Consider the following 24,344-nt stretch of genomic DNA (forward strand, 5'->3'; position numbering starts at 1 on the left):
TAGGATAGTTTTAGCATGATTAAGCCAAAAAAAATGGCGAGATATAAGAGTGAACGTATGTAGTCAATCAGCGTATGCTAAGAATATATGATAATGATGAACAATTGCTGTTCAACTTGAGGTTCTATATGCCATACATGCGGAAAAAGATACCGATCTGAATACAACAATTATTGAGGCATATTGAAAGTTTGAAGAAGAGACTTTGTTTAAGTTAGGTATATCTAAGGTTGCATGCTTACATCGTTCAATTTTAAACATTATTATTCTGTCAGATGAAAACTCGTAACGCGTAGGTTTCTTATTTATTTATTTTTAGAGTGCTTTTTTGTTTTTTGTTTTAAAAGTAAATATAATAAAAATTCAATTATCATTCCTCTAGCATTACAAAACTAATAACTTATGTGTTCAGTCAGTTAAGCACGTAACTTCACGTATAAGCGACTATAACTTACTTCACACAAAACCTGAGAATTTCATCGTACACAAACTCCAAATTGCATCTTTACAAGTTTTCGCTTCCAGTAGTGTAAGCATTTACATAAACCGCAAGGGACTTGCATATTTGCCTAAGGCCAGCTCCAATAGCGAAAATCGACAGACTGGATACAACGACTGGCACATCATTTGACTCTTCCCCTTGCGATGGGCTTCATCATAAATTCTCACATCGTCAGGCTCCATCGAAAGAACTCTGGTCTTTGGAAAGCTGAACAAACTGCGCAATATTTCGTTCGCCATGTTTGAGCCCTTTTTACCGAAAAATTGAGAACTTTCGCACAACGCTCGCAGAACGCATTGCCGTCCATCGTGGCCCATCCTGAAAAAGGGAATTATTTTATATCGTATTTCATGTGGCGTATTTGCTTCTTAACGATTAGGATAATTGTCTTCAAGTGAAATATCATATGATTGACTTAATTTGAATTACTTATAAGATTTACACCGTTTACTCTCAGCCTCAACATTTTATTTTTAAATATTTAGTTGCTCATTGCATGCACATTCCTTACATTGTCGAATCAACAAACGCAATTTTGAACTGTTCAAAAAATAAAATCAAATCACAGACAGTTACCTGTTGATAGCTAGTTCCATCTTTTGATACAAATCTCGACGGTGTCGTCGTTGTGCCATCGGCTTCGGTTCCATCATATCTTGCTGGATGCTTATCGTTTCGTTAGGCAAATTGTACGCGATACCCCAATTGACGCCCCAACTGAACATGTTGTAGTTTGGGTTGCCGTACATGCCAACCGTCATACATACTGCGACCTTATGTTGTTGTTGGAAGGAGACATGATATACTACACTAGTCATGTTAAGTAGAGAAACTTACCGAAAAACTGGAGCCCAGAGGAAAAACAAGGAATCTTTTTTTTCTGGATAGGATTTTTGTACTGTCGTTTGGCACTATCAGACTTGTTTCATTTGAGAGAGTACCTAGTACAGCTTCGTCGTAGGTTTGCGTTAATAATAGGCCCTCATTCACCGAAGCAATCCAGAACAGCAAAATTTGAAATGATGATTTCTAGAAACAGTCAACCGTTACGGTACGCCAAATAAGTTTGTTAATTTATAAGTACCATTCTGTGTATATATTTCGCGTGCAATTTCCCGGGCGAGCTCTCTCAATTAGCCAAAGATGCCAAACTTTGAAGCAGCAGCGCAACACTCATTGATTTTCAACCCCGTCAGTTAAGCACGAAGTGACCACTTCTGTATTCAAGTACGTACTACCGAGTATCCAGAGGGAAGAAGCTGCGAGAAAGTAACAGGAAAATTAAACATTTACCGGTCCAGAAAAGCTGCTGCTCACGCTTTCAGGGGAAACCGAAAGAGAGCACAAAATTACTCTATCCACCTGAAAGGCAGGCGAGATGATCTACCAAATATTTTGTAATTGGTGATATATTATTAATTTAGAAGTGGGATCTTAAAGTATTATTGCAACATTATCTAAATGAAATATTGTTGCAACTAACTTTAATATAGATTGTAATTCTTTCATTGTAGGTAACAGTAGATGAATTAATCTATTCGAAGGAAAAAACTTTCCTTGTATCAATTAGAGCATTGCTCAGATGTTAAAAACGAGTGAGTTTCCATTTAAAACAATTTCTCACGTGACGTGATCGATTTTCCCCGCTGCTGCTGTCTAGTTTCAATAACAATCTCCTGTTCGAAAAAGTGATTTGCCAGGAAGCAAGGTCATCAGGTTGAATCAACTGAAAATGAAGCATAATTAGTCCGGAACAGTGAAACTACCCGGTAGAACCTGTTCTGCCATACGAACAGGTGGTAATGAAAAGCTAGCGACAATCACCGAACAGGTTGAAGTAAGGATCGACAGCATGCTGCTTCGTTAAATGCGATAATTTTCGCTATTCGTCACCATTCCAATGCTGAAGGCGAGTGGTTTTGTTTGAAATCACTATCAATGGTAACGTGGCTGAACGAGAAATACAGTTTTAATTAGCGTGCTCATTGGAATGGAAAGTTAAGTTCGTCACTACCTGTTGGTAGATCAAACACAGTTAATTCTAGAATTCAGTCACGATATCACGCTCGGGCTCTTACCGGTATTTTGTTTAGGTGCTGGAATACATTGTAGCTGCTTTCATTTTGATTGAGTTCAAGTCTAAGAGAAAGTTTGTTAGCTAATTCTATCATAATGTAACTAAGAAATTTAAATAAGAGTTAATCTTGAAAAATCGTGTGAAATTAACAAAAAAAGTAGCATTAAACGAAGTAAACAACAAGCTTATACTATAACGCAACGTTTCAAAAACAACTCACAATATTCACAAACGTTTATGTGTTTCAAATTTGTTTCACGGTGTACGAATGTCCTGAGTTGTTATAGCGTTAAACTACTTGGTCTTCATTCACGCTGATTTGCTTGACTCGGTTAGAGAACCATGGCCGTGGATTAAGCGGCAACGTTCGATGATCCCCTCGTCGACTTTACAAAGTAAATAAGTCGAAAATTAGAAATTGAAAATAATAATCCTAGACGTTACGTCACTGCTTGTATTACCGCTTTTTATTTTACACACATAAGTAAGCAATCTGTCGATTTTGAAGACTTGATTAGGTATTTTTCAAAAGCAAAATGTAGACGACGTGCTTCACGTATGTCTAAAGTTTCTACTACTTTTTTGAAAGGTAACGAGCGCTATTGAAACGCAATTTTACTACTTTTGAATGTTCTTAGAAAAGAGAGGAAGAAAGAAAATATCTGTCCCTTGCCCTCAAGACACAAATTCGGCCCTGGCAAAGTTTGACAGCGTTACTAACTTCTGATGATTCTGAAATGAAAATGTCTTCATTAAGCCCTAATGTTATCAAATTCATGTTTGTATTTGTGCATTTAGTTATGTTCTCGTGAGTGTTCTTTTTTCAAACCTCATGTATTTAATTTCATGATAATTGTGCCTTTGACTCAAAATTTACCGGAGAAAACGTGGCCTTCCAAATATTTGGAATAATTGTTTTATCGAATAATTTTTTTAAATCGAATTAAATTTTTCAAAGTGAATTTAATGAATTTGGGCCTCAAATGGCGACTTGATGACTTGGAAGTAGCGCCCAACTTAGCTCCAGCTCTCATTAGTTCGTATTTCACACCTTCACGAGACATACGATTACAATAGACTGCCAGTTGAAACATTGACACAACTGGTTGGTGATGTTTGAGTGATGTTGTCGACAATAGCAAAGTGAGAAGATGCGATGCCATCATAAACCATACTTCGGCGGCAGAGGAAACGCTTCGTCAATCGCACTTACCAAATAGTGCGACTCAAAACGGATAAAGTTTGCGGTACGGTTTGGCGAACATGGATTACATGTCAGGAAGCAGCAGTCCCTAACACTAGTGTCGGAACTGCAGGCATTGACGCAGCGGCATCGCATGAATATGATGGTCACGTCCATTTTCCCGGCAAATCACGACGTGGCGGTGGTGATGGACGACGAGACCTGTCTCACCCTAAATGGCAACGACTGGCAGAGCACTTCGTATTTTACTTGCCCCACGAAGGAAGTGAGCACCGAAGTTTATTTCACACACCAAGTTACCCAAGATGCTACTTCGACTGACAGTCAGCCAGAAAGCTGCTCTATTCTTTCGCTGGCCGTGAACGGGGAAATTTATAGTACGAAGTGCCTACCGGAAGTTGCGTCGTTCATCAATAGATATCGTAAGGGGAGAGATAATGACGTCTTTGAGCGGAAGGTGTTGCGTACCATCTTCGGATCGATCAGGTGGAAGACAGTCTACGGACCCTATGCACCCTGCCAAGTTGGTGAACTGCAGCCATGGACCGAGTGGAGTGGAGATGACATTGCTTCAAGAATGAGAGACGTGCGGGTTCGACAACAACTACGAAAATATTCACAGGTCACGTTTAACTCGCAATCGTTTATGCGGGTTCTAGTTGGCCCTTTGGTTTGGAGATCTCAAATGGCATTTGACTCACGATGTCCAAGAATGTGGTGCCATTTGTGCATGCAGTCGGGTTTGGTCTCATTCACCCGTAGCGTAGCAAGAACTGCCCGTAACTCGTGCAGTCCGCTCAACATGGTTATGAATCTAACTACCTTGTCGTTCTTAAAACGCGACACCTATCTGCATTAAACACGAGCAATCAGTTTTTCAACTCATATACGGCTGGTATTCTTGCTCAACTGATGTAATGTCGAGAACCAAACATCCGGCCTGGAATAGGCCTTAGATTCCTTACCAGTTATATTCACCTAGCTGGTAGCGTTTACGTTTCGCACTACCTCTGTTGGTGACCAGCCTTTAACATGGATTCGCTTCTCTTTCTGCTTCTTGGTTGGAACACCTCGTTCGTTAGCGTGGATTTGATCAACTTGTCATCTGACCGTATCTCCAACACCGTCGCGGGCGCGTTGAAGGTTTCGGAGAGACTTCGCAGCCCCTTAGCTTTCTGTTTCCGGTCTAAAACCTAGACCGCCACCGACAGCTGCTCGACGTTCTCCAAAACCTTCGACTTCAGCGTAATTTTTTATAACGATTTCGAAAAGCAACCCAGGTTTTCCTTCGTCATCTTACTTACTTTACTTTACTTTTGAAGTAGAATACTTCTCTCAGGAAGTTCGGCTACATAGGGATGTGAAATGAAAATCAAAAACTGAAAAAAAGCGAGAAATATGTCCAATTTCAAATGCTAATAAATCGGTTAGTTTTCGATGGATTTCCTTCGTTTTTGCAGCAATCGATTAGAAAATCTTCTAAGATTCCTACCAAATGCATGAAATTGCAATTTTATCATTCGAACTATTGTACTATTGAAAATTCTTGAGCCTTGTCAAAACACAAAATTCGACCTCTGATTGGTCGTTATACCGCGCTTTCCCAAGCACGGTCGGCAGAGTTATGGACCTAGTAAATTGGGGATGCATCATTTGGCCTATATAAGAGCTTCATCAGATAATAAATAGACATTTCATCGGCTATTAAATTAAACAACTGAAATTTGAAAAACACGTCTTCATCTACATGCATACTCTGACTATTATTACGTGTTTGCGTCGCTTAGTGTTTGGCTACGGTCATGCAGAACGCAAATAACGGCGCGATGCGATTCGGCAATACGAAATGTGTTGAAATGTATAGCTATAGTATACTTCGCCTTAAAAAGAGCTGTACTTTTCACCACGGTAAGGCAAATCACATCGCGCCGGCATTCGCGTTCTGCATAACCGTAGCCTTTGTTCCGTTCCCGTTTAATGATGTCGTATTAAATGTGCATATTAAAATTCGGCAGCACTTCAACTTCTCATTTGCACAAAATTTAAAAATATTCAATGAACTTCATTCAAAATATCAAACAAAAAGAAATTACAATACTGCCAATGAACGGTCAACGTTTATTTACTAGAAAAACCTAAATTAATCCACCTAGCGGTCACACTCAGCCTTTCTCATTCAAACTTATTATTTGTAAAAATAGATTTACATGAATGCTTATATCCAGGTTCATTAAGCAGACAGTATGTGAAGTAAAGAGAGCGAAAAATAAGCGAACTGGAAATATGATACAGATTTGGAAAAATATACCGCATCCCGACGGGACTTGAACCCGCAATATCCCTGTCTCCGGCATGGCGTTTTGACCAATTAAACTACGGGGGACGGTGGTACTGTTCCACAGTAAAATATGAGATTTGACGTAATGTTAGTGCTTAAGAAATAGTGAAATAAAAGAAATGACTCTTAATTTCGAACAATTTAATCACGAGCGATACCGGGAACGTTCAAATAGTACGATACCACATTTAAATCATGTTGAGGCCATATACATTGATCAAAGCAGGTATAGTTTTGAATAGTCTTTGAATTTCTTTTCGTTCCAAAACTTTTGAACCACATATCAAATTGTTATGAAGTTTGTTATTTGTAAGTTTGAGAGATGACTCGTTTGTATGACACTAGTTATATTCAAATAAGTCGTGTAATCTTTGAGAAAATAGACTTTCGTTGTTTTAACAATTTAATACATAACGGTTGCTTAAGTTCAATTATAATCAAATGAAATGGGAACGTATAGGGCAGCCAAACTTTGAAACCACGTGTTCAATCATAATTCATCAGTTAACCCTTAACTAGCCCGTTAATCTTATATTAATATTGTTAAAATCGGTTGTGTAGTTTCTAAGATAATGAAGTTTCGTGATTTTCACATTTCGATACATTACAGACGAAGTTACAGTCCGATTACAAAATTCAATAGGGTGTTATGAGGCAGCTAGATCTTTCAATTTGATATTAATTTTGTGGAAATCGGGTCAACCATCTCTGAGAAAAGTAAGTGAGTTTATGTAGTCTTTGGAATATGCTTCTTTTCATACCTGGATTTCACATTTTTAAACATAACAGGCAAAGTAATAGTCGGATTACAAAAAAAATCAATAGGTTCTTATGGGGCAGCAAGACCTTTCATATGACACTGATTTTATGAAAATCGGTCTAGCCATCTCTGAGAACCATGAGTGAGGTTAAATAGTCTCCAGAACACGTTTATTGCAATAAATTCTGAACCACAGGTCCAATCATCATAAAATTCAAAAGTTAAGGGTTTTCTAGGTAGCCCGTTCTTTTAAAATTATTTTTTTTCAAATCGGTTGTGTAGTTTCTGAGATATTGATGTTTCGTGATTTTCACATTTTTAAACCTAACCTCGAAACTACAAATCCGATTACAATAAAATTCAATAAGGTCACTCTTATGGGGCAACTAGACCTTTTATTTGCAATTAATTTCATTGAAATCGGTCCAGCTATCTCTGAGAAAATCGAGTGAGGTTGGGAGAGCGTTACATACACACACACATGCACACACATACAGAAAATGCTCAGCTCGTCGAACTGAGTCGAGTGATATACGACATCCGGCCCTTCTGAGCACTTTCATACCTTTAGTTTTTTCAGTGATTGCTATACCTTTCTAGTAGAAAGGCAAAAATGACTGACACGCAAGCAGCCGGGTTATCTTTCTTGTAAAAGTAGTCTACTTCAACCTTGCGGTCGTGGCTTTGCATACAACTTTCCTGTGATTTTTTGGCTAACGGACCGTTCACCGGTCTAGGGCCGAACGAATTAGAGATCCAGCTTCTTCTGTCTTGGGCAGCCGTTCTCCAGTCTCTTCGTACACCAGCAGATCGTGCATCTTCTTCCACCGCGCACATCCACCGCGTGCGAGGCCTACCACGGAGTCGACGGCCTCTTCCTGGTTCTCTACTGAAGATAGTTTTGGCGGCTCTCTCGTCAGGCATCCTGGCTATATGTCCAGCCCACTGAAGCCTGCCCCGCTGCATTACCTTCACTATATCAGCATTAGGGCGCCAATCATCGTATGGAAAAAAGTGACCAGAAAATTTCAAAAAAAAACCCTACACAAAATGTTCACCTGCTTGAAAAAACACCCTGTGCAAAATTTCAGCTCAATTGGACTTAAAATGGGGTGGCGCAAAGCGATTGAAGTTTGGCTTTTTTGAAAACCGAAAAATCACCCAAGGGGGGGAGGTACGTGAAATTTCGGTTTTCGAAAATTTTTTTGTAATGCCAAATGACTTAAAAACGCATGAAACGTCGAAAATCGGTGTCATCTGAAAAAATTTTTTTTGCAAAAATTTTCTCTCTGGGACTTAGTCGTTTTTTTCAATTGTGGAAAGCGGAGTTCAAAATGTTTAGAATTTATCTTTTGAAATTGATTACTAGCCTCTCGAAATAGCTTGTATAATGATATACACTATAACTAGCAACAAATACAATATGTTTCATCAGGGTGGTTCATTTATTCGGCATAGGGTGGTTCATAATATTGTGTAAAAATGAGTATAAAATGAAAAAAATCACTTTTCACTGAATACCAATAGAAAAATTCCTGAAAATATAATATTTGTTACATCATTGTCGTTAGGGTGGCAATGATGAATTGGAAAAATTATAAGTAAAATGGCAAAATATTACAAAACAAATTTACAAAATGTATCCAACTACTCTGTGCAAAAAAAAATTATCTCAACCAAAATTAAGATTGAGTCTCGTGGAAAATGATGACCGCTTTCATGTCATTTGCAAAATCACACACGGGAGGTACATGGAATTTTAATATTTGAAAAATGTTTTCGATTCCAAGTGTCTTAAACTTTTAAATGAAACGGTGGAAACTGATGGAATATGTTTTTTTGTATTTTGTTTGAAAAATATACTCTCTAAGACACTTGCAGTCGTCTTTCGAATGTTGTACCAGACAATTTATTCGTTTTATTTACCACAATAATGTCTTTTGCTAACACTTGACCAAAAACACAGTGCTCTGGCTTATATAATCGGACAAAAGACTGTATCGGTGTTATTCAGTGATAATGAGAGTATAGGGATCTCAATCAGATACGCAACACAATTGACGTTGTTTCTGGGTTTACGTCGTTTTGACAGTTTGACCATACATTTTCTGTCAAGTTTACATCATCAGAACGTAAACGTGCCCATTGGCTGAAACTTTGCATAGACATTTCTTTAGACAAAAGATGCCATTTTGTGCTAATTTTTTGAAACACAACTCATTTTTGAAAAGCTATTGGAAAATGCTATTTCGGATAGGTATTGATGATTTCAAAAATTTTTAGAGCCAACACGGTTCGTTTGAGCGGTGTGACATTTTCGGCAAAGTTGTAGATAATAGTTTTGTTTTTCAAAAAAAATATACACTCTAAAAACAAATTACTAATTTAAAAAAATTAAAGAAAGATATAAATTAATTATCGAAAACAGCCCATTTGAAAAAAACTGTTTTTTAATAAAAACTACGAAAGTTTTCCTGAACAATGAAACCGGCCATGGAGAAATCAGAAAAAAAGTTTTATTTTGAATTTATTTTTTTTCACAGGGTACATTTTCTTGGAGGAACGAAGTTATTATTTACAACTTTGCCAGATACACTATGCCAATCAAATAAACCGTTTTGACTGTAGAAATATTCTTGATTCCTCATAGAGTGCTCTATTGGAAATTAAAAATACGTCTACAGTCAAAACGGCATAGTGTCTTCGGCAAAGTTATAGATAATATTTTGTCCTCCCGAAAAAATATGCCTTAAAAAATAAATTAAAAATATATTTTATTTTCAAAATAAATAATTTTTTTTTTCAAAAAAATTTTTTTTTCAAAAACTAATAACTTATTTTTCTTGATTTCAATATGTTCGGACTGGTTTCATTGTTTTGGTAATCTTTCGTAGGTTTTATTAAAAAAATCAAGTTTTTAAAATATGAGCCCTTTTGAATATTTAATTTTAAATCTTTCTTCAAACTTTTGAATGAATAATTTTTTGAATGTATTTTTTTTGGAAAGACAGAATTATTATCTACAACTTTGTCGAAGACGTCACACCAATCAAACGAACCGAAGTGCTTTTTTTAATTTTATACTAATTTTTCACAATATTATGAACCACCCTACTGATATATTATGAACAACCCCGAATAAATGAACCATACTATTGAAACATAATGTATTCGATGCTAGTTATAGTGTATATCATTATACAAGCTATTTCGAGAGACTAGTAATCAATTTCAAAAGATAAATTCTAAACATTTTGAACTCCGCCTTCCACAATTGAAAAAACGACTATTAGCCCCAGAGAGTAAATTTTTGAAAAAAAAAAAAATTATCAGATGACACCAATTCTCGACGTTTTATGCGTTTTTAAGTCATTTGGTATCAGAAAAAATTTTCGGAAACCGAAATTTCACGTACCTCCCCCCCTTGGGTGAGTTTTCGGTTTTCAAAAAAGCCAAACTTCAACCGCTTTGCGCCACCCCATTTTAATTCCGATTGAGCTGAAATTTTGCACAGGGTGTTTTTTCGAGCAGGTGAACATTTTGTATAGGATTTTTTTTTAAATTCGAGATGACCATTTTGGCTGGCACCTTAATCAGCATGTTTGTATACCTGATACAACTCGTGATTCATGCTTCTGCGCCACACTCCGTCTTCCAGCTTACCGCCAAGTATCGATCGCAGAACTTTACGCTCAAAAACTCTGAGCACTCGTCGATCAGCTTTCTTCAGCGTCCATGCTTCATGTCCGTAAAGGGCCACCGGGAGTATCAGCGTCCTATACAGCGCTAGTTTTGTGCGAGTTTGCAAACTACGGGACCTTAGCTGGTTACGCTGCCCGCAGAAAGCCCTGTTCGCAGCTGCAACTCGTCGTTTCACTTCACGGCTCATATCGTTGTCACATGTCACAAGCGTACCAAGATAAACCAATTCGTCAACCACTTCAAATCGTTCCCCATCTATCTCCACCTCAGCACCAACACCACGGGGAGACCCACGCTCACTGCCAGCTACCATGTACTTCGTTTTGGCAGAGTTAATGACAAGTCCCAATCTCGCTGCTTCTCTCTTAAAAGGTACGAAGCCTCCTCCACGGCCTTACGGTTTATACCGATGATATCGACGTTGTCCGCAAAACCAAGAAGCATGTGAGATTTCGTAATGATCGTACCGTTTCTTTCGACATTTGCCCTTCGTACTGCACTCTCAAGAGCGATGTTAAACAGTAGATTGGAGAGCGCATCCCCCTGCTTCAGTCCATCCAACGTTACGAACGCGGCTGATGTCTCGCCAGCTATCCGCACGCACGATTTTGATCCCTCCAGTGTCATACGACTTAGCTTTATTAGTTTCGTAGGGAAACCGTGTTCCAGCATGATCTGCCACAGTCGTTTCTTTTCACTGAGTCGTATGCCGCCCTGAAGTCCACAAACAGATGGTGAGTCGATAAGTTGTACTCCCGGAACTTACCGAGGATCTGTCGCAGGGTGAAAATTTGATCCGTCGTAGAACGCCCTTGTCGAAAACCAGCCTGGTATTCGCCGACAAAGGATTCCGTTAACGGCCTCAATCTGAAGAACAGGATACGGGCGAGCACCTTATATGCGGAGTTGAGCAACGTTATCCCTCGATAGTTGCCACAATCCAATCGTCGGCCTTTCTTGTAGATAGGGCATATGAGGCCTTCCAACCAGTCGTTCGGCATTTGTTTGTCCGCCCAGATTCTTAGTATTATCTGGTGGATCGCATAGTACAGCCGCTCGCTTCCTGCTTTTAGAAGTTCGGCCGGGATACCGTCCTTCCCAGCGGCCTTACCGTTTTTCAGCTCACTAATCGCCTTTTTCACCTCCTCCTGTGTTGGTGGCTCCACAGCTTGTTCGTCACTCATAATCGTCATCCTGTTCCTGCTCTGCTCATCCGGCTCCTCACTGATCAATAGCGCCTGAAAATGTTCCTTCCACCTGGCTGCAACCGTCGGTTTATCAGTAAGCAGGTTGCCGTCCTTGTCATTACACATGACCGGCACAAGGAAATTCCTGCTTCTGACTCTGTTGACAGTTCTATAGAATTCCCGCACGTCGTTTTCAGCATAGCTGTGCTCTGCGCTGGCGAGCACCTGCTCCTCGTACTCGCGCTTCTTCCGACGGTGGGTTCTATTTTCGGCAGCTCTTGCCACCCTGTACCTCTCTCTGTTCTGACGCGTAGCCGCAGTGAGCATGCGGCTCCTGGCACGGTTCTTCTCATCTGTCGCTTTCTGGCACTCGGCATCGAACCAGCCGTTAGGCTGTCTTTCACGCGTCGTACCTACCACCTCTCTCGCAGTCGTTTCGATGGCGCCGTGAATACTGCTCCACAGCCCATTTATGTCTTCCACTCCTTCCTCCTGCTGTTCTGCGATCCGTTGATCCAGCTCTCTGGCGTATTGTGCTGCAACGCCATCAGCTTTCAACCGCTGAATGTTGAAACGCGTCGTCCTCTCTGTGCGAGCTTTCAGCACGTTCGACAACTGTGCGCGGATCTTACAAACGACGAGATAATGGTCAGAGTCAATGTTTGGTCCCCGAAAAGACCTAACATCAGTAACATCCGAAAAGTGCCGACCGTCAATCAGTACGTGATCGATCTGGGAGCAGGCTTCTCCATTTGGATGCCTCCAGGTGTGTTTCCGGTGGCCGTTACCGATTGTGAGTACGACATAGTTGTATTGACTGAAACGTGGCTAGACGATCAGATTCATTCAGTACAGCTTTTTGGCAGCGCTTTCACCGTGTATCGATGCGATCGCAATCAGAGCAATAGTTCTAAGACGCGTGGTGGAGGAGTTTTGATTGCTGTGTCTAACCGTTTTAGTAGCTATTCTGACCCCGCTCCCGTTTGTAATACTCTCGAACAGTTGTGGGTATTAGTTACAATGCCGCTTTACAAAATCAGTGTCGGCGTTATCTATTTGCCTCCTGATCGCAGAGCCGATGTCACTGCTATTGAAAATCATGTCCAATCCATCGGATCTGTTTTGTCTCGTTTGAACCGGGACGATCCCGCATTGCTATTTGGTGACTACAACCAGTCTGGTTTGATTTGGAGTTGTAGAAATGATAATATGCCAGTTATCGACTATATCCAGTCGCAGATCTCAGCTGGGAGCTCAGCCTTGTTAGATGGTTTCAGCCTAAACCATCTGTCTCAATTAAACTACGTGACTAATAGTAATGACCGTCTCCTTGATTTGGCCCTGACTAATAATGAAACATTGTGTGCACTTTCTGAGGCAGATGAGCCGCTAGTACCTCTAGACTTCAACCACCCTGCGCTGGCAATCACGGTCCAGCAATTAGTGCCCGTTGAATTTGAGAATTGTCCAACCGAACAAAATTTAGATTTTCGCAGAACTGACTTCGACCATTTGAGCTATTTAATTTCTCAAATCGACTGGCAATTTTTGGAAAGTGGAACCTCCCTCGATGATGCAATTGGGTATTTTAATGACACCATCAAGACTACACTTGTTCAGTGTGTTCCTGTTCGCCGGCCAGCACCTAAGCCTCCATGGTCTAACACTCGCTTGCGTCAACTGAAACGACAGCGGTCTTTGGCGCTACGCAAATATTGCAGAACACGTAACCCGTTAACGAAACAAACATTCAATCATGCTAGTAACTCCTATCGGATTTATAATCGCTACCTGTACAAACGGTATGCTCTTCGGATGCAGAGTTGTATCAGACGAAACCCCCGACGTTTTTGGTTGTTTGTTAACAGCAAAAGGAAAGAAGAAGGTCTACCGAAGAACATGTTTTTGAACAATCGTCAAGGAAACACGACATTCGAAAAGTGTGCTTTATTTGCTCAACATTTTCAGCAGATCTTCCGCTGCTCTACTGCTACAACTACAGAAATAGATTCAGCTTTAGATGGTATCCCCAGAGACGTCATTGACTTCAGCTCATTCACGGTTACCGACCGTCAAGTGGAAGCTGCAATCGACAAAATGAATTCCTCTTTCGCTCCTGGGCCTGATGGCATTCCATCTTGCGTCCTGAAAAAATGTAAAGCTGTTTTCGTACGCCCACTATGCTTGCTATTTAACTTGTCGCTTCGACGATGTGTTTTTCCAACCAGTTGGAAAATATCGACCATGTTTCCGGTGCACAAAAAAGGTGACAAACGCAACGTGCAGAATTACAGAGGCATAACCTCTCTTTGCGCTTGTTCAAAAGTATTTGAAATCGTTTTTTATGATGCACTTTTCGCTAGTTGTAAACACTATATCTCGATCGATCAGCATGGTTTTTATCCAAAACGCTCTACCGCTACTAACCTCGTTCAATTCACTGCAACGTGCCTGCAGAATATGACCGAAGGAGCCCAAATTGATGCGGTTTATACTGATTTGAAAGCTGCATTTGACTGCGTCGACCATGGTATCCTGCTCGCTAAGATGGAGAAACTTGGAATGGCCCCCGCTCTGGTACAATGGTTGAGGTCCTATTTGGTAAATCGTACACTCTACGTGAAGATTGGATCGCAACATTCTGCTCATTTTTCAAATGTATCAGGCGTTCCGCAGGGCAGTAATTTAGGACCACTGCTCTTTGCCTTGTACATAAATGATGTATCGTTAGTGTTGCCAGAAAATTGCCGAATGTTTTTTGCAGACGATGTAAAGTTGTTCAAGACAATAAGAAATACTTCAGACTGTCTCGAACTTCAGCGACTAGTCGACGTTTTTTTAAAGTGGTGCTCCATTAACCTGTTAACAGTTAGTATCCTGAAATGCTGTGTGATTTCGTTCCATAGGAAAAATGTTCCGGAAATGTTCAGCTATACTATGCTTGGTCAAGCTCTGACAAGGGTTAACCAGGTCCGAGATTTGGGTGTTACGTTGGATTCAGCCCTGTCCTTCAGGCCACACTATAATGAGATCATAGCAAAGGCGAACCGACAACTCGGTTTTATTTTCAAGGTAGCCTCGGATTTTCATGATCCACTGTGCCTCCGATCATTATTCTACTCTCTGGTGCGATCTGTCCTTGAAACAAACTCCGTAGTGTGGTGTCCATTCAACGCAAACTGGATTGCAAGAATTGAATCCGTGCAAAGGAAATTTGTACGGTACGCTTTACGTTTTCTTCCGTGGCGAGACCCGCAGCAGCTACCGGCGTACTCGGATCGCTGCCAGCTTTTGGGCATGGAAACACTGCAGCAAAGACGTTTCGATACACAGGCTGTGTTTGTCTTCAAAATTTTAACCGGTGAAATCGACGCCCCGAAAATTCTGCAGCAGTTAAATTTGTATGCTCCGGAAAGGTCTTTAAGGCGGAGAAACTTTCTATCGCTACCGCATCGCACTGCATCATATGGGCAACACGACCCCGTTCGTTTCATGTCAGCTAGCTTCAACGTCGTAGCAGATTCATTCGATTTTAACATCTCAGTAACCACATTCAAACAAATTCTTCGTAGACGACAGGTTTAATTGTTTTTGAAGCGTGTTTCAATTGTTTTTAAAGTGTTTCTTATTGTTTGTAAATATTAATTAGCATTTAGTTAGTAACATATATTATCATTAAGACCACCAATGTGTCAGATGATTTAACAATAAATAACAAATAACAAATAACAAATATTCAAACGTGGAAAATAGGAGCTACATATGGCCATTCCTCTGGCCGCGGCAAAGTTTATCAGCCTCAGGCCGTTTTCATTGGTTGACGAGTGGAGGCTATGCCTTGCAATGACCGGACGGAAGAATTCCTCCCTCCCAACCTGTGCGTTTGCGTCTCCGATGACGACTTTTACGTCGTGTTTTGGGCACTCGTCATAGATTCGCTCAAGCTTGTCATAGAACTCATCTTTGACTTCATCGGATTTGTCGTTTGTCGGTGCGTAGGTGTTGATTCAACTGTAGTTGAAGGATTTCCTCTTAATCCTCAACACGCATATACGGTCATCTACGGGCCTCCACCGGATGACTCTTGTTTTCTGATTTCCCAGCACTACGAAACCGACGCCCCGTTCCGCTGCTTTGCCGCCACTGTAATAGATGTGGTACTTAAAAGAAGTGCGTGCAATAGGGTCTACTGCACGGAATTCCCTTTCTCCGGAATTTGGCCACCGAACCTCCTGAATCGCTGCGATTTCAACTCCCTGCCGCTGTAGTTCTCGAGCAAGCAAGCCAGCCCTAGCCGGTTCATTGAGAGATCGGACGTTCCAAGTACCCAATTTCCAATCGTTTACCTTAATCTTTTTCCGTGTTCGTAGCCTAGGTCTTTGCCGATTGATCCGTTCCGTATTTCTAAATTCGTTGTTCGTGGTAGATGAAAGGTTTCGGTATGCTACCTTACCAGGGTCGCGATACCTACATCCTGCAGATGCGGCTGCCATCTTAGGTGTAGCTGGCGGGATACAGCATTCCATAATTCAGCCGCCCGCTCCGGGTCAGACGCTGTTGTACGCCGCCCCTATGGAGATACAGCCGCGTACGACCCCCTTCCCAGTCAGCATACGACCATAGTTTCCACCGGGGTTGGTTACCCGATCTCCGTTAAGGTTACTCGTATTCCGGTCGGCACCACGTGGAGGTTGGGATAGGAGTTGCTGGACAGAGGTGGATGGCCACATTAGGGTCTCAAGTTACACGTGTCCAGCCATTTGCCAACCCCTTCGCCATCTTGGAAGACTCAATAATGTTTTGCTGGTTATCTCCCAGAAACTTTTCTGGTCTCTGTTGGTTCAAGCTTCGCTCGCTATCGCGGTCGTTGCAACTCCCGTTGTTGACTGGTCGTAGCGCTTGAGTAAAAATCCGTTGTTGCTTACTTACTTTACTGTTTCTTTTGCGGTCACTTTCCGATTATTGATCCAGTACCAAATGCTGAATGCCTCGCTATACCACTCGGTCTTGGGTATCGTCACCGACAGCACACAATCGGCTAGTCCGGGGTCTGTGTTTTATATGCTTGACTATATTCGCTGATTTGTGCGCCAAACCCTTTTCAGTTTGCCGTCAAGGTTTGAACGCAAGATTCTGTGCTCGAGAACAGCAAGAGCTCGCCGATCAACCTTTTACAGTGTCCATGCTTAATTGCCATAGAGGCTCACCGGAAGAATCAGTGTTTTAAAGTGTGCTAGTTTTTCAAGAGTTCGCAGGCTGTGGGACCTTAACTGGTTACGTAATCCGTAGAAGGCTCTGTTTGTGGCCGCTATCCATCTCGGGCTACAACACGCTGTGCAAGCCAGGATGTTCTTCGTTTTGGCAGAGCTTAAGTTGAGTTCCGATTCACGGACGGTTGCTGTGACGTTGAGTTGAGGTGACTGCGTAACCTCAGCAACAGGCTGAAGTGCGGCTCTGAAAGTCGTGACTGGTCAGATGCTAAGCGTTAGCATCTCCTCTTTTGATTTTTCGGCGGAACCTCGCAACGAACAATTTTGTCGTGAAACAGCTTGTTAAGCTTTAGTTCAGCTGAAATGCGCCTAATAGCAGCTAAACAACCTGTAAATCAATTTTTTGTTAGGATTCTTCGCTACCGCGGGAGTCGTGCAGGTGGAAGCGGTGCATTCCCTGAGGAAGTTTCGAATGTACCTTTCCTGGCTTAGCACTAGCACCTTCCGCGAGTTAGCAACGAAGATTCATCCTGGAAAAAGGATGCACCAACACCACTCACCGTGCGAAGGCAACGAGACCACCGCCGAGCACCGATGACCTGAATACGACGCAACACATGTTGCCAACGAGTAGACCGTCATCGGGCATCAGTGACCTAGTCACATCGCACCACATGCTGGCGATAGCATTCTGGGCGTTTACAAACATCGGGCGAACACGACAGCATGAAGTGAACTGTAGGTTTAGGGTAATATAATTTTGAGTAGAAATAAAGTAGCATTCGATATTTGACTATAGCAGTAGAAAGTCGTCTTTCCTTCAATAGTAAAGAAAGCTAACTGGCGCCCAACGTGAAGCGAGTGAGGAACTGTATAAGTTAGTGTTGATAAAAATTCTAGTGAAGTGCAGAAAAACCCTGTGCAACCTCTGGTCCAAGGAGCTAGATCAACATCGACGAACGAATTAGCGAGACACAGAGTGAAACATCTCGATTGGCACAAAGACCCGTAGTAGCAGACCGCAAAAAGGATCATCCGAAGTACCTGCTCCTGCTTCCCCGCGAACGACGAAGGATAACACCCCTGGACAAAAAAAATCCAGTATTGAACTATGCTGGTAAAATTTATGTGAGTAATTTTTCAACTCTAATTTTTTAATTTGAAGTGAATATTAAAAAAGTCCAGACTAGCTGGCAAATTGAAACGTATTTTATTTATATAAGGCTGATACAAATTTCGAATTCTTTTTATGTCCAAGGTTATCAAAGTTAGCAGGGGGGGGGGGGTAGTGGCAAAAAATAAAAAACACCGAGACGAAAAAAAAGAAATATCTTTGATCAAAGTTTGTATGCAAGTTATGACGTTTGTAACTTGCACTCAAATAAATGTTGAAAAATAACACTTTATTATTATTATTATTTATTTCGCTTGCCTTTCGACGACACTCTCGCTGTCACCTGACTTGTTTGTGGCTAAATTTAGCATTTATGCTGTCGGAAAACCAATGAAATGAACAAAACGGTTTGAGCTTTTTTTTTCTTCCCCTCCCAATTTTCAAGATTTTTGAAGGGGGGGGGGGGGCGTGGTGACATAAAATGAAAATAAAATTTGTAACGGCCTAAGTAGAAGAAAAAAGTTATTTCATAATTAAGAAAAAGAGTCGATTAGACTTTTACTTCGGTAGAATAATGTCGAATCCAGCTCCGAACTCTGTAGAGGAAGAAACCCCTCCATTAACGATGCAGCAGTTCATTGATATTGGACGGCTTCCGGATTTCATCCGTGACCTCCAACCTTTGGTTAACCGATGTGGAAGGTATTTTTGGCATGTACCGAGAAGCGGGTGCAACTAATGCTCAACTCGAGCTAATCCAACGTTCGGTTCGAAGGAAGATTAGAGGCGAAGCCGCCGATATCTTGAACTCGAACAATGTTTATTATGATTGGGCGGGAATGAAAAGAACTCTACTTCTCTATTATAGTGATAAAAGAGATCTAAAAACTCTTGATTATGAATTAAGTTCGGTGAGAAAGTATTCCAACGAAAGTTTGAGTGGGTATTTTTCAAGGATTAACGAACTATTATCATCTATAGTAGCACAGCTACAAACAGACGAAAGATTTTTCCAACACGCGGAGTCACACATTAATTATTTTCGTGACAAAGCGACGGACGCTTTTATTAGAGGTCTAGAAAAACCTCTCTGTCAGCTATTGAAAACATTTAACCCAAAAACGCTGAATCAGGCGTACCAGTTTTGTTTAGAGTACTATAATTTAGATGTCAGATCAGCTCTCTTTCGGAACGAACATGCTACCATAATACCCAAACCGAGAGACTTGGAAGTTGATAGAACACCTCCAAGGACACCCCTAAGAAGATACCCCTTCCGCTCCGCCACCAATTCCAGCATCAAGACATTTTGAGCAACATAGAATGCCACCGCACCCCGGGCAAAGCTGCCGACCTTTCTTCCAGAATCAACAAGCAATACAGCCTCCTCCTAGGCCATTTTACCCGAAACCTCAGCCTAGGCCGGAACCAATGGATATAATGGATATCCGCACGCGAAACGTCAACTATGGTAATCGCCCGAACGACATGCAGAGATTTCTCCCACAACCAAATCAGGTGCCTTTCAAAAGGCAAGCCCACCCAATTGACACCTTACCCGAAGCTCAAGCAGAACAATTTAATAATTATGAGCATTACAATGCTCAAGCGTTCGACTCATATTCACAGTACGACGAACATCAGCATGGTGAATTTCATCATGAATACGAAGAGCAAGCGGAACATTTTTCCTACAGTGACCAAATGCCTTCAACATCATCGAATTTTTTAGATTGGAACCCAAGCTGGTGAGGCCTAGTTTACCTTACATCAACTTGAAAACGACAACAGGAACATTTCCATTTTTAATCGACACAGGAGCAAATATAAACCTAATTAACCCGAAACTTGCATGGGCTTACAAAAGCAGCAGACCATACAACTTCAGTGCCAACGACATAACCAGTGCCAATGGTACATTCAATGCCACATCTGCTATCGATATAAATTTTTTCTCACCAAAAATCAACCATGTAGGTACATTTTTGTTACATAAATTTCACCCATTCTTCTTTGGAATTGTTGGAACTGAAATTCTAAACGCACTCAACGCAGTTATAGACCTTTCTAACAATATACTACACCTTTTAAAAAGGAAACGAAAAAATCACAGGAGGGTTGTGTGCAAAGCCACGACCGCAAGGTTGAAGTAGAATACTTTTACACAACTCTACTTACGGCTGTACATTAACCTACGGCCGGGCGAATCGGTTCGCGCCGCTTTTCGCGTTTAGCCTGGCAGAGGCCTAATGCGCACCGCCAGCACAATAGAAAGGTGTTTTCACAATGAACATTAGACACGGCTTCACTGGAGTAAGTGTTGGCAAATGCATCTACCGCTTATACCGCCGCTATTGTACGAAAGCGCGTCGTTTCATGTGGGGAATAATATCAACAACGAAAAATGACGCGCGTCTAAGCACACCCGAACTGTTTCGCCGTGCCGCTTCCATTTACTCCTTATAACATCGGCCTCATGGAAGTACCGGCTGCACCTACCACTGAGGCTGTTACCATACTGCTACTGGTACCCAAAGCTATTAACTCTTCAAATTAAGTGTTTTATTTGTCCTCAAAAGAACAATTGTTCAATTCCATATCGGATATAATGCAATCGCATCTCTGTAATATTACCGACAGTAATATTCTTCTAAACAAAATGATCCAACTTTTCCATAAGATGTACGGAAAAATCTCGCCCGATCGTTCGCGTTGGCGTTCAGCCTGGTAGAGGCCTGAGACGTGATGACCAACCACAGGGCAAGTGATTTGTGCTATCCTCTGTTACTGCTGAGTGCTGATATCTGCTGTTACTGCTGTCAACGTTGTGGACGGTCCATCCAGTTCACCTTCCGACTAATGAATGTAGCTAGTTTTCCCAGAAACACTCTTTTATAGCCGAAGGGTGCTACGTAATAGGCCACGCCTTTCAGTTCAGGTTTACCATTTCCTTATGTTCTTTAGACGAATTATTCCTCAATTCGCATTTGATTTTTGTATCCAGCGAATAAACACCGATGGTGCTCTCACACACGCAACGGTTTTAACCCGTATCTTATTACGGTTTGTAACATCAAGCGATTTCGTTTGCTCGCTGTTGCGTGTTGCATCATGTTGCAACTTGGCAGCTGGGAGAAGACGAAATTCTGTTTATGCTGATTGATTGAATCGACTTCATATTAGCTCTGCATAGTCGAACTAATTGTCTTTGTGAATGCGTTCTAACAGGGCAGTTTATTATTCAATGTTGGTTATGCTGATCGCAGCCTTTGCGCTGCCCCTACAGTGGGTGGTTTACTAAATAAAGTAAAATTAGACAACTACAACAGAATTTGATTGTTTCCCGCACAGAATGTCTGCTTGTGTTGATGCCAGAAAGTTATTAACCTTCAATTATTTTTTTATTTGCCTTGAAAAAAGCATGTTGCGGTTCAAAATCGGTTGCTAATTACAACCTTTGAGCTGCCCTAACATTGGGGGAATTAAGATACACGGACAACATACACTGTGGAAGCAATTTCACATTCAGTAAATAAGACGGGTGCGACAAATTTAAATTGCTAGGATGCAACACAGAATGCTTGTTTGCGTTGACAAAAATTATTAACTTTCAATGACTTGTTTATTTGCCTTGAAAAAAGCATTTTGATGTTCAAAATTGGATTTCCTGATGGCAATCTTCATGCTGCCCCAACACGGAGGAAATAATGGCAGTCTGGCGACACACGCTGAGAAGAACCGCGCTGCTCCTGAGACGTGATGACCAACCACAGGGTTAGTGCTGCTGCTAAGGAAGGACGACTGCTGTTGTCGCTGTCTAGAACTATCATGAGCGGCTTCGGCTGAAACAGGCTCTTATATATTCCAAATAGCATGTTTTCAATTGCAAGGTATATAATCCTGTCGACCGTGCTTGGGAAGCAAGCATATAACGACCAATCAGAGGTCGAATTTTTCGTTTTGACAAGGCTTGACTATTTTCAATAGTACAATAGTGTGAATAATAAAATTACAATTATCTTATTTTGGGAAAAATCTTAGGAGATTTTCCAATCTATTGCTGCAAGAACGAAGGAAATCCATCTAATACTAACCGATTTATTAGCATTTGAAATTGGACATATTTTTCACTTTTTTCGGTTTTAGATTTTCATTTCACATCCCTATGTAGCCGAACTTCCTGAGACAAGTATTCTACTTCAAAATTGTGGTATATGGGTGATATAATCAGATAAGCAAAGAAACTAAATGACAAAACAAAGTGCAGTTGTGCAAATTGTGATTCAAAAAAATGTTTATCGTTGTCCGTCGGTTTTTAAATAAAGAATAATGAACACCCGTTTTCAAATGACAATTCGCTCATTAACAGATTTTGAGCAGGTTTGAGCAAGAAATCAATAAAAATACGAAGGACAACGATAAAAATTTCTCAAAAACCACGTTTTGCTCAGAAAACTACTCTCTTTCAGCTGATCTATAACAATCAGAAAACCATAAAAACTTTAGAATTGCGGAATTCGGTTCGAGTTTTCAATTTAACACGTGTTTTCTTTGATCAAGTGTCCATTCAAACCATCAATGTAATTATTTACATTGATGGCCGTATTATATTGCCGTATTACAGAAATCTTATCCGCGGCAGCATGCTCTTCTGGCAATCTTTTCAACTCGAGTACACCACCTTGCCCGCTGAAACACCGCTCCCCACGTTTTCAACACGAACAGAAAATGCGCCGTTAACTGTTTACTATCAGAATGCCGGCGGGATGTGTACAAAAACTAACGACTTTTTTTGGCAACCGCTTCTAGTGATTATGATGTGATAGTACTTACTGAAACGTGGCTTCAGAATGATGTCAGTAATGCTGAACTGTCATCTAATTACAACATCTTTCGCTGCGACCGCAGCCTCGCAACCAGTAACCTGCGAATAGGAGGTGGCACGCTCATTGCTGTGAAATGTTCTATCCCAAGCACTCTCATACAACTAGAAGATAGTGACACGCTCGAACAAATTGCTGTCAAACTTTCCCTTCCGACCAGATCTGTTTTTTTGTGCGGAATCTACTTGAGACCAAATAGCGATCCTAGTAGTTACGCCGTCCATTCTAACTGTGTGCAGCAAATCATCACAAAAACAACCAGCGGTGATTCAGTGATAGTAGTTGGTGACTACAATGCATCCTCTGAGCAGGAGCTCATTTTCACCGAAAACATGATTGCTTCTGGGCTGCAGCAAATTTCTGATGTACCTAACAGCCGGTCTATGCGCCACCGTACCGCAGAAAACAGAATCACCCTTCGCATGCTAGAGACAGATTATGATGAGTGCCTACATTCTGCTTATCGGGATTATATTTTTCGAATCGAAAGCGAGGCTAAGGCGGATCCATCCTCTTTCTGGCGCCACTTCAAAAACAGGAAAGGGATCGACTATCCCGACAAAGATGACTTACGACGGAACAACCAGTAACGACACTGATGCTTCGGTCGAACTTTTTGCTACCTTCTTAAAATCAGTGTACAACCCCATCGCTTCACCTGTTACCCCCGAGTTGTTGAATTCCTTGCCATCGTACGATGTACACCTGCCACGTCCGACATTCACTACTGCCGAGGTTGCCACCGCGCTGAAATCTGTAGACCCGTCAAAGGGCCCTGGTCCGGACAAACTACCTCCTGCTTTCATTCAGCGATGCGCAGAGACACTCGCGTTACCGATATGCCAACATTTGTTTCGAACTCGGGAGAGCAGTGACGATCTTGCTTCTTGCTGCGTCTTAAATTTTGATCCAGTGCCCGTGGCTCTCGTCACGCTGAATTTATCTACTGGCGTGCACGAAGGGACTTACCAATGGATTTCTTTAACTTTCAACTCGACCGAAATATGCATGCAGAAACTACTTATTTTTGACTTAACACATATTTGAATTTATTCGTTTTGGCTTAATCTAACAGAGAATACGTTAACAGTTAAAACCGAGATACATTTTCGACCGATGCGGGAGTGTTGGGTGACTGGGCTGTGTGCCAGTGTATCGAATCGTATCCAATTAGCCACTGACTCGAGATGATCGTGACTCGCCAGCAGCGAGCGCATATCATTTGATTATGCCTCCGATAACTCGTAGTGAGTGTTAATCGTGCCTTTGAGTGCCGATAGCAATTCGTTGCTTGCCGAAGATGATTTGATAACGGATGGACATTGGGGTGTGCAGGTGGAGAACTCGTCGATATCGAACATCCTGGC

At 41.4% G+C, this 24,344-nt stretch overlaps 1 protein-coding gene across 1 annotated transcript; it reads right to left on the reverse strand.

Annotated features, from left to right (window-relative positions):
- Positions 1 to 293: 293 nt before the first annotated feature.
- Positions 294 to 1,718, reverse strand: LOC129731286 (uncharacterized). The gene is made up of 4 exons (XM_055691150.1): positions 1,587 to 1,718; positions 1,340 to 1,531; positions 1,079 to 1,275; positions 294 to 820 (listed from the first exon to the last, which is right to left on the reverse strand). Exons 1-4 carry the CDS (start codon positions 1,587 to 1,589, stop codon positions 538 to 540), a joined length of 675 nt encoding a protein of 224 aa, XP_055547125.1. The 5' UTR covers positions 1,590 to 1,718; the 3' UTR covers positions 294 to 537.
- Between the last annotated feature and the right edge of the window lie 22,626 nt (positions 1,719 to 24,344).

The sequence above is a fragment of the Wyeomyia smithii genome, chromosome 3, assembly GCF_029784165.1.
Source record: "Wyeomyia smithii strain HCP4-BCI-WySm-NY-G18 chromosome 3, ASM2978416v1, whole genome shotgun sequence".
Taxonomy (NCBI): domain Eukaryota; kingdom Metazoa; phylum Arthropoda; class Insecta; order Diptera; family Culicidae; genus Wyeomyia; species Wyeomyia smithii.